The 10,353-nt window shown below is 36.3% G+C and overlaps 3 protein-coding genes across 4 annotated transcripts in view; 2 read left to right on the top strand and 1 right to left on the bottom strand.

Moving 5' to 3' along the window:
- On the top strand, positions 632-1,497 carry LOC110269435. The gene is made up of 3 exons (XM_021117260.1): positions 632-1,108; positions 1,196-1,308; positions 1,398-1,497. The coding sequence occupies exons 1-3, from the start codon at positions 659-661 to the stop codon at positions 1,495-1,497; spliced, it is 663 nt and encodes a 220-aa protein (XP_020972919.1). The 5' UTR covers positions 632-658.
- Positions 2,704-3,212, bottom strand: LOC110269649. Its single transcript, XM_021117560.1, has 2 exons — positions 2,977-3,212; positions 2,704-2,891 (listed from the first exon to the last, which is right to left on the bottom strand). The coding sequence occupies exons 1-2, from the start codon at positions 3,178-3,180 to the stop codon at positions 2,775-2,777; spliced, it is 321 nt and encodes a 106-aa protein (XP_020973219.1). The 5' UTR covers positions 3,181-3,212; the 3' UTR covers positions 2,704-2,774.
- Positions 9,914-10,353, top strand: part of LOC107630316 (gastric triacylglycerol lipase) — a 5,266-nt gene continuing 4,826 nt past the window's right edge. Inside the window, exon 1 of one of the 2 annotated variants that reach the window (XM_021118761.1) lies at positions 9,914-10,347. In XM_021118761.1, coding sequence (XP_020974420.1) covers positions 10,307-10,347 — 41 coding nt within the window. In that variant the 5' untranslated portion in view covers positions 9,914-10,306. The remainder of the gene's footprint in view (positions 10,348-10,353) is intronic. The other variant, XM_016333411.2, reaches the window with a different exon arrangement.

Raw genomic sequence — 10,353 nt, 5'->3', positions numbered from 1 at the left:
AAAAAAAAAGCAAAAACTGCAAGTATGTAAGTTCTCAAAAAACAAAGCCTGTCTTCTTTTTGAATTGTTCGGGTGTATTTCTTGAATTTCTTTGGGTGTATTTTAGGTTGAGTCCGTCTGATTCGAATATGATGGTTGTGAGGGAACAGACACCGTCGGAAGCGCTTGCAATGTGAGTTTTCCAATAATATTTCAACCTTATAACCTTATTATTTTCAAAGGCGTTGTTAACCTTTCATTTTTCTTCTTGTTTAGAGTCCCGATTCAGGTTTTTGTGCCGGCATCCCAAACAACCACTGAGACAGATTTTGAACCAACCCCTATACTACAGATTGAAGGGACTACAGAAACATAAGAAATAGTATTGAGTGTATATTTGTTTAGAGTTTGGGTGTATATTTGCTAACAGTTTGGGTGTATATTGTTCCTGATTAGTTTTTTTTACGCCGTGATTAATTTTTTGTAACTATGCAGCACTCCTGAAACCCCCAAACAACTTCAAGAGACCACACTCACGCTTCCCCCAGCTCCAACTAAAATGTAAGTTCATCATACTAAAATCAATCTTTGCTTATCATCCGTATATTCTTATTCTTATTCTTATTCTTATACATGATGACACAGTCATCCAGACGCAGAAGACGCTGCTGTCCTGTTGATGATGGCACGGACAGCATCCTATGTTCCTAAAACAGATCCAGGGGTGCCATCATTCAACCTTGGATTGACTGATTCAAGCCAGGAGGGGGCGTTAACGCAGGAGACAGAAAGGGCAAAATCTCCTGAATCTGCAAATTTGATAGAACAATTGGACGATTTGGTCCAAAAAATAGCAAGCAGTGCAGCGAAGGGAAAAAACAAAAGTCCACAAATTCAGAGGGAGACTGGGGGAGAAAGTTCTGCAAAGTTTCAAACTCCTGGGGGATTATATCAGATTACGGATGATATGAAACAAAAGTGCTACATCTGGGGGACGAGACTGAAGGAAGATGCAGATGGCAATACTAACGAGTATGAGGAGATGTGCACTCTGATTGGCCAAGGAGAATACATTTTGATGAGAATGCACCTTGTATCCCTCCAGGCAAAAAGTGATATAGAATCTCAGGTAATATTAGAATAACATTAATGTTTTTACACCAAAGTCAATTGCAATGCTTATTAATGTAAAATTGATTTCGGCATATATTTCTAGATTGTATCTGCCATCTGCCTCATCCTCAACCAGAAAAATGAAAAGAGGTTTCAAGAACAAATATACTGTCTCCCCCCCGATATTGTGATAAGTGTTACTTCTCTGAACTTTGGGTATATTTTCTGTATTGATTTGGGTGTATTTTTTACGTTCAATTGGGTGTAAGTTTAGTATTTCATTTCTTGTTTCGCAATTCTTGCAGAGCATGGCACTTTCAGATCACCCAAAGGGGGAATTCGTATCACCGAAAACGAAAAAGGAATTCAGGGTGGAAGCCTACCCGAGTTTCATTCCCTTCATAGATAGAAAAAAATTAACTTCACATCGATATGTAAGTTTTCGTTTGCTAAATTTGTTAGTACGCTTATTTACTTATATGACAAATAAAATAACGCACTGTTGAAATGTGGGAATCCTTCAGATTTTTGCTCCTGTTTGCCACTTGGGGCATTGGTGGTTATGACTGATAAATACAACAAAGCGAAAATGTCATATACTTGACCCGCTACACAAAAAAGCTCCAAGCGATGAGAGAAAGCAGGTTAATAAATTCACTGTAAGTTGCCTCTGTCTTCTTTACTTTAATATTTAGGTCTATTTCGTTAGTTGTGTTGGGTGTATATTGTCCATTCAGTTGGGTGTATCTTGTGCATTTATTCGGGTGTATTACTGATTTGTTTTGCTATTTAAGGGATATGTATTTTCAAGATTGATAACATATGCCGGCGGGGAACCTCTGCAGAAAGGGGAGAACGAGAAAAAAATTAAAGCATCATATGTTAAAATATCAGGCCAAAAAACAAGGTATAAATTTGTGAGTCTGAACATTAAACTTTCGTAAATGAGATTTGTAATTTATTTTCTTCGTTTTCAGCTATGAATATAACTCTGTATTACTTTACTGAATTAATATTGCTGTTTAAACAGAATATACTTTTTAATTGTAGGAGGAGGTGGACCACTATAGAGTGGAGTATGCTTCCCGGATACTATTCAGTGAGATGAATAAAGAAAGAGATCGGGCAATTAGGGAGAGTAGTGCTATAAGACTGTCGAAGCCATTCTCTGTATTATTGAGTCCGTTTTGTCAGATTAATTCTGCTGATATAGAAACTGCGTAATCCAACTGGTGGGTAGTTTGTAAATTGAACAAATGATGTAAATATTTGCCATTTATCAACAACTTCTATTCCATGTATATTTTTTTCCATAGTTAAACTATCTGTGCTGGTAAACTGTCTGTGATGTATTCAAAAGCTGTATTACATATGGTAAAATATGAAGGAAAAAATCAAGGCATATATAAACACAAATTATAAACTGTTACACCCAACGCAACTCTAATAATACACCCAAGATTGCATAAAATATACACCCAAACTGTCTGTGCTGTATTCAAAATGTATGAATTACATATACTAAAATATGAAGAAAAACATCAAATCAAATATACACCCATAACCTGCAAATTTTTAGAGCTTTTGTTCTATATGAATCTATATATGTGTCTATATGTAAATTGTCAATGAACAAAAATACACCCAAAAGAACAGTGCTTTTACACTCATATTCTATAAAACTATACACCCAAAGAGTTATCCCCTGCTGCTGGTAGCCTGAACTGATAATTCATAACGTGTCCTTGATATTGGCTGGAATTTGAATGCGCCGTTGATGCAGCATCAAACAGGTTTATCTGAATATAACACTCACACATTAGCTAACCTATTAACGAGAAAAATAAACTCAATCGCCACAAATTTAAAGAACATTACTTTTACCTCGCTTAAAACTTTTGTCTTCTTCTTCTTTGTGGCATTTGCAATTTGTTTCTCCAGCTTTGAACCTAGCCTGTTTTTTGGACGTCCTCTTGTTCGAATCCTTGGCGGGCTTTGAAGCTCGTTAACGGATTCCAAGTTGGCGTCTTCGTGGGATAAAGAAGATGTCCCCTTCCTTTTGGCTTTTAATGCTTCCATCTCGGCCATGACGTTATCGTACGCACGGTGCAGAATTGCAGTCAGCTCCTCCAATTCGGAGGCAAATTCGCAAATATTTTGCGAACGAAAAACCAATTGGTCGAACCTCTTGCTTCTTGGCTCCATTAGTGGCTCGTCGTGGCTGTTCTTGATGTGTGTGTGTCGCCTCTTTACCTTCTTGCTCCATCGTTCCAGTATGTATCTAGGTGACACTTGGCTTACTTGTTCGAAGCTTAACACGCTTAGTGCGTGACGGCACAGTATCCCTCTCGACTCGAATAATAAGCATTGGCATTTTACCTCGGCTGCAACTGAGTCGTAAGTAATAACGAACTTGTTGAATATTGAGCTGGAAACTTGTTCTCCGACTTCGTATACTGAATAGCCTAGAGTGGAATTCTTTAATCTGGTGATGCAATTCGCCTTTCCTCTGAATTGCGCTTGGACTTCCCTAAACTTTGCGTGAGTGTACGCATCTTGAAACTGAGCTTCAATGCAGGATTTGGTTGCGCACGGTATAAGCGTATGAAAATCTGCAGCATCTGATTCTCTCTTTGCTTGCTCCCTGCTTCCGAGGCAATTATCGTATTGTTTCACAAATTGAATAAGCGAGTTGTTCCGGATAATAAACTTGTTAAAAAATGAATTCATGCTCTCGCTCCTTTGTGTGCTTCTCATCCCTGCCCAGAAGTGGTGATCCAGATAGATAGGAACCCATATGTGACGGTCTTCGTACAGATCTGCATAATACACCCAAACACAGACTCTAAATACACCCGAGGGAACATGCAATTTACACCTCTGCTGCATATTTTAAAAAGACATTACCTGAAAGCCACTTGTTGTCCGCAAGACCAAAATTCAGCAGAAAATCGTTCCAATTCCTATCGAATGAGTCTTTGCTATGAGAGTTCCAAACAACTTGGCTCATTTCTTGTTCGATATCGGCATGTCCCTTGTACTCGTTTAATTTGCTTGGAATCTTCTTCATGATGTGCCAAATACACCAACGGTGAATTGTCGTTGGCATACAGGCCTCTAAAGCCCTTTTCATTGATGCGCACTGATCGGTGAGAAACCCTTTCGGAGCGTTTCCTCCCATGCAACGAAGCCAGCATTGAAATAACCATTTGAATTATTCAATTTCTTCGTTCTTCATCAAAGAGCATCCGAGAAGTGTTGACTGACCGTGGTGATTCACCCCGACAAAAGAACCACAGACCAAATTATACCTGAAACAAATTACCATGGTCCAGAATGCAAAATCATTAGTTACACCTTAACAAATGCTTCGCATACACCCAATGAAACAGCCAATATACACCTCTGATGCGGATTCATAAAAATAAATTAATTTAGCATCATAAACAGGGGCAGTTTGTTACCTGTTTGTATTGTAGGCGGTGTCGAATGAAATGACGTCTCCGAAATACTCAAAGGCGGCTCTGCTTCTTGCATCGGCCCAAAAAGCCAGCTTAATCGATTGATCCTCTTCGAGTTGGAGCTCAAAAAAGAAATTCTGATTCTTCTCTTTCATTCTTAACAAATATTTCCCGAATTCCTTTGCATCTTCTTGTTCGGAAACATTCCGCACTTCCCTCGTAATGTAATTCTTCACATCCTTTTCGATAAAATTTAACTCGCGATGACCCCCGGCAGCCGCAACAAATGATTGGTACGTTTTGCTTGGTCTGATACCGGCCTCCTCGTTATTCTCTATTGTACGACGAATGGACATGCTTAGTTCCCTGTGCTGTTTGAGCATCTCTGCTTTGCTTGGACAGCAGGGGTGTGAATGATCGAGTACAACCTTTGAAATAATCCAAGCACCGACATCCTTCAATGTGTGTATATAAATTCTTGGAGGACAGTTTACACCGGCTGTAGGATTGGTCTTCTCGGTCGGAGATATTTTAGATTTCCATTTTCCCTCTCTGCTACATGTAATCAGTTGATTCTTAATCTCGTTTCCCTTCCTATTTGTGCACCGAACTCTTGTAGAGAAACCTGCAGCCTTGGCGTAGTTCCTGTAAAATTTTCCAGCATCTTCAAGGGTGGTAAAGGTCATTCCAACCTTCGGAACAAGCTCGTCATCAACAACCGAGAGAGGCTGCACAATACACCGTGTTAGAAACTATGAATACACCCATAGATATGATTCAAATACACCCAATCATGCCTAATATGATACAGCCGAACCGCAACAACTCAACTACACAATGACCTTTAAAGCCATAAACTGTAAATACACAGGCTGCAGAATACACCATGTTAAAAACTAAAAACACACCCAATCATGTCTGATATAATACACCTGAACAACAACAACTCAATTAAAATAACAAAACCAGTAGTGTAGATACACCCACACTTCTAGCAAAAATACACCCAAAAAAAGACCTGATCTACACCCGAGAGTCTGCTATAAATTCCAGGTAATTAATCACAACTAATACATTGAATCGACAGATTCATGTTAACGTGTTAGTTTCACAGTCAATGTTCAGCAATTTTTCAACTACACAATGCTATACAAATTACTGAAAGAAAATTCATTATGTAAATCAAACCTCAGGAACTTCGTTAGATTCAAATTCATAATCCACTTCGCCTGGATTCAGCTGAGAATCTGAGGTGGAATGATCCATTATCTTCAAAACGAGTTCAAACTTTGATTTCAGAAAACAACAAATCAAAATAGAAAACGAAGCTCGAGTTGCAGAGAGAGAAAAAAGTAACGTAAACGAAGAACATACCATTGAGAAAGGGAGAGGAAAAGAACGATCGAGAAGAATGTTTCGATCCAATCCGCACTAAACTCATTAGATCAAATTCGATATTCGCACTTTTTATGTTTGGATCAGATATCAAATATATCCATAAAATAAAAAATATTAAAAAATTTTATTTTTATAAAAAAAGTCAATATTTTTTTTGTTTACTTTTTAAAACATATTTACTTCTATTTGATTAGAGTGTGGATCCGATTCGATCCAATCCGATCATCTTACAAATCATATCATATCCACAAATTACAGATCAGATACGGATAAATACTGTAGATTTATGGATATGATCTAATCTATGAATACTCCTAACTACTACTATAGGTTCATTGTTGCTAGGGATGGCAAAACTCCCTGAGATGCGGGGATCCCTGCGGGGATTGTCCCGAATGGGGATCCGATTGTGGAGAATTTTTTCCGTGGGATGGGAACGGGGACAAAATTCCACCGAGGCAGGCGCGGAGACCGAGCGAGGATCCCCGTCCCATCCCCGTTAATCCCCGAAATTCATAAATTTACTAAATTGTCCTTAATAGTTTATTTCTCATATATGTTTTTTAGTTATTTCACACACACATATATATAGAAACCCAAAACTCCTTATCCTCATTTGCATAATTCTTCTTCAATTCAGAAATCCCTAACGCTGTCCATACTCCATATAACCTCTCTGCAACCACCCTCTCGCCACTCTTCCTTCTCGTCGCATCGTCACACCTCACCATGTCATGATCCTCACCGCGTCGTGCTCTCTATTTGCGGCCTTCCTTTCCGTAATTCTGTCGTCGTGTCCATTCTCCTCTCTGTTACCGCGTCTCCCACCTTGTCCATTTCTCTGTCCTCTGGCTCGCCATTGCGTCCTCCCACTGCGTCATTTCGAAAGAAGTCACCATCTTATCGTTTAGACTTTTTGTATAAAATCTTGTTGTTTTTGTATAGAATGGATACTTACACCTCTATTCATATGAAAATTAATAAATAGTTAGAACTATCAGATAGATGGGGAATGGGGTCTCCGCAGAGAATGATGTCCTATGAAGAATGGGGATGGAGAGCAATATTCTCCCACGGTGGGAAACGGAGACGAGGACGGGGAGTAAATCTGGGGGCAGAGATGGGAACAGGGAGGCATCCCCGGCCCCGCCCTGCCCCATTGAGATCCCTAATTGTTGCAAAAGAATGCTTTTTTTACTATAAACCATTATCAGATCTTAATTACCATTAAAACAACTTAATTGTCAACAAAAGAGATAATACTTATTGGTCTCTGAAATTATGTTCGTATTTCAATCTAATTTCAAAAATTTTGATGTACTCAATTTAGTCTCCCAACTTAATAGTTATGACTCTTCCTGATCTTATTTTTGTCACAGTCTCACAAAATTGTTAACGACATGCTGAGATGAACTAACGACTGCTATGTTATACATTCTAGCGACTATTTGATGTGACAATTGAATTTTTTTACTTTAATTTTTTTTCAACTAAACACTTAAAACCTTAATATAAGTCATGGATACCTAAGTTAAAAAATCAAACTAAGTAAATTGAAACCTTAAAAATCATATTAAAGCTCGAATATAACTTCAAAACAGAACTTTAACTTATGTAGTGATTAATTTAAATGAGAATAAAATAAATCAAAATTTAACATAATTTTTATCAATGTTTTCAAATTCAAAATTTCTATACCAAAATTAACTAGGATTTCTCTTTAAATTAAAAATTTAATGAAATAGTGACTTTAATTATCCTAACCAATATTCAAATTAATTACTTTTATATCTTAAAAAAACTGTATATGAAAAGAAAATAATTAATTTGTCTACTTTAATAAATAGTTATTTTATTAAAATGAAAGAAACTATTTTTTTAAAATTTTATATATATATATATATATATATATATATATTTTGATGAATGTGTTATATTTTTTTATATAAATAATTTTAAAAAAATCTAATAGTTAATTTATTATCTTTTTGGTTTTAGTCCAAATTAAATGTTTTTAATTGTTTTTGGAAAGAAAATCTTTCGAAAAATTTAATAATATGTGATGAGAAATACCAAATAAATTATACAGAAACCAATTAAAATACAACATGAAAACATCTTTAGCAAAAGATAAAATAGGCGTCTTTATCCGTTGACCTCCCTCTTTCTTCTCTTCTTCGGTAACTCATCTTCTTACCTTGCTTGTCACTATATTCTCCCCCTGTTGGTGCCTCTTCCTTTCACCTTTTTCTTTTTAAATCCCTTACCAACTGGAAAACCTCTCCGGCTTGTGGTATCTTTTATTATGTGACAATAATTTTGAAGGAACATACCTTTTGAGCTTGGAAAACTTTCAAGCTTAAAGCAACTTTTTCTAGGACATGACTCTCTTGGTGTTCTCGAAGTTGACAATGGTGGAGGTCTATGATGGCCGTCTAATTTCACCTCCTTAATCATTCTTGATTTAAGTGAGGTGATTAATCTCAACAACGGTTATATTTGGATACAAATTATAGATTGTTACAACTTATAATTTACCGGACTATGTTACACATCCAAGTATTTTTTTCATCCAAATTTTATCAAGTAGGTGCAAGACCAACAAAAATCACTCTCATTAAATGAACTTCATTACATGCGCTTTATTTTCTTCTCATCCCTCGCACTTCTTCTTCTTCTCCCTGCGCTTTTTCTTCTTCTTCTTTCAAATACACATTTACGTTATCTTCTTCTTTCCTCCTCCACCTCTTCCTTCTCCTCTTTTTCTTCTCCTTTTTCGTTATCGTCATCACCAACAACACTAACATTTTAGTATTTTACTAATGGATTATGTTTTGTTCACTCAATACTATACAATTGTTTCACCATAAGCACGTATTCGGTTCATTATGCAGAAAATTGTTTGAATTTGATTTTATATAATGGATTATGTTTCGTTCATTCTTGTTTCATCATGAGTACGTGTTCGGTTTATTATGCAGAAAGTTATTCGAATTTGAATTTATATAATGGATAATGTTACATTCATTTAGTACTATACAATTGTTTCACCATAATAACATGTTCGATTCATTTTTGTTTTACACAATTCAAAACTCTTTCTCCTTACTTTCTACTGGTTCTTCACCAGGGAAAGAAAGGAGAAAAGACAAAAAAATACAGCAGCAACAACAACAAAAGAATGACGATAAAGAGAAAATACGAAGAAGGCAAAAAAGAAGACGCTCAGTGTGTAAACGAGCGTAAAAAAAAAAAACAAAAAAAACGCGTGACCTAAAATTACTTGAATGAACTTAAATGTCAAAATCGCTTGGATGTGAAAAATATCTCTAATCTACCTCATCTTCAAGAACTCTACTAAGAAAATTATTTCCTTTCTCATCATTATTTAATCAAGTATATGGGAAATTTCAAATCCAGTTCTTCTTCCCTTCAAATGTTGATCTCAAAAGAGCATAAAGAAAATAGGATAAAATAGAAGAAATGAAAAAAAAATAAAAAATAAAAAAATACATTTTATATTATTATTTATATATTTTTATAAAGAGCACTAAAATCTTGCGTTTGGATTTTCCCACCTAAGTCAATGTATATATGTTATCTCACAATGTTATTCTTTACATAATTTTGTTATTGCATATTTGTAGGAAAAGAAAAGGTTATTGTTAAAATAGGAATAATAGTAGGAAAAATCTAGGGGTCAGCAACTTTGTTAAATTTTAGCCAGCATGTAAACCATTAAAATCATTGAAAAGTAAATTTATTGGATAAAATTTCACACCAGTCTCACACAATTAAAATCATCATTGATAGCTATTTGATCGCTACAAATCACAAAAATTGGTACCCCTTAGCATTCCTCGTAATAGTATTCATTCTTAATAAAAAATGTAACTATAATTTTTTCTATAATCCTGACCGTCCATCGCAGCAGGAGTCAGTTCCAAGGGGCCAGTTGAGGACATACACCTGCCCAAAATATAACAGGCGTTACCATGGATCTGACAGCATCCAATGAGGTCCGTCCACGTGGAATCAGATGCAGTGCCCACCGCCGACTTAGCCTCCCTCGAAAGTAAGAGAATTTTCCCTCGTAAGCCAAGAGTGAAATGAAATGAATTGAATCGAATCGAATCCTCCTCCCTTGTCGCCACCCTTCGTTGCATTACCCGTCAGGGCAAGGCCAGCATAAAAACAAAAAAACAAAAAAAATAAGAGAAAAAAGAGGAAAAGAAAAGGAAGATAGGTTGATCAAACTCCAAGGTCTGGGTGCTTATTTGAATTTTGCCTTTGGAATTACATTCCCCAACCTCAACAAGTGCGTCGCCCAAAGAATAATAGAAATTCCATTGAGGATGCAACGTGTTGTTGACAATGCTCTTGCTGTTACTAAAGAGTAAGC

Source organism: Arachis ipaensis, chromosome B03 (genome assembly GCF_000816755.2).
Source record: "Arachis ipaensis cultivar K30076 chromosome B03, Araip1.1, whole genome shotgun sequence".
Lineage (NCBI taxonomy): Eukaryota > Viridiplantae > Streptophyta > Magnoliopsida > Fabales > Fabaceae > Arachis > Arachis ipaensis.
This window is presented reverse-complemented; position numbering and strand designations above follow the sequence as displayed.

What these genes read in the sequence shown, in the direction of transcription:
- LOC110269435 (XM_021117260.1), top strand. Translation starts at nt 659, where the DNA reads ATGATGGCACGGACAGCATCCTATGTTCCTAAAACAGATCCAGGGGTG. An exon ending in AAAGTGATATAGAATCTCAG is followed by an intron (nt 1,109 to 1,195) that starts GTAATATTAGAA and finishes ATATATTTCTAG; the next exon opens with ATTGTATCTGCCATCTGCCT. An exon ending in GTTACTTCTCTGAACTTTGG is followed by an intron (nt 1,309 to 1,397) that starts GTATATTTTCTG and finishes CAATTCTTGCAG; the next exon opens with AGCATGGCACTTTCAGATCA.
- LOC110269649 (XM_021117560.1), bottom strand. Translation starts at nt 3,180, where the DNA reads ATGGCCGAGATGGAAGCATTAAAAGCCAAAAGGAAGGGGACATCTTCT. An exon ending in AGACAAAAGTTTTAAGCGAG is followed by an intron (nt 2,892 to 2,976) that starts GTAAAAGTAATG and finishes TGTTATATTCAG; the next exon opens with ATAAACCTGTTTGATGCTGC.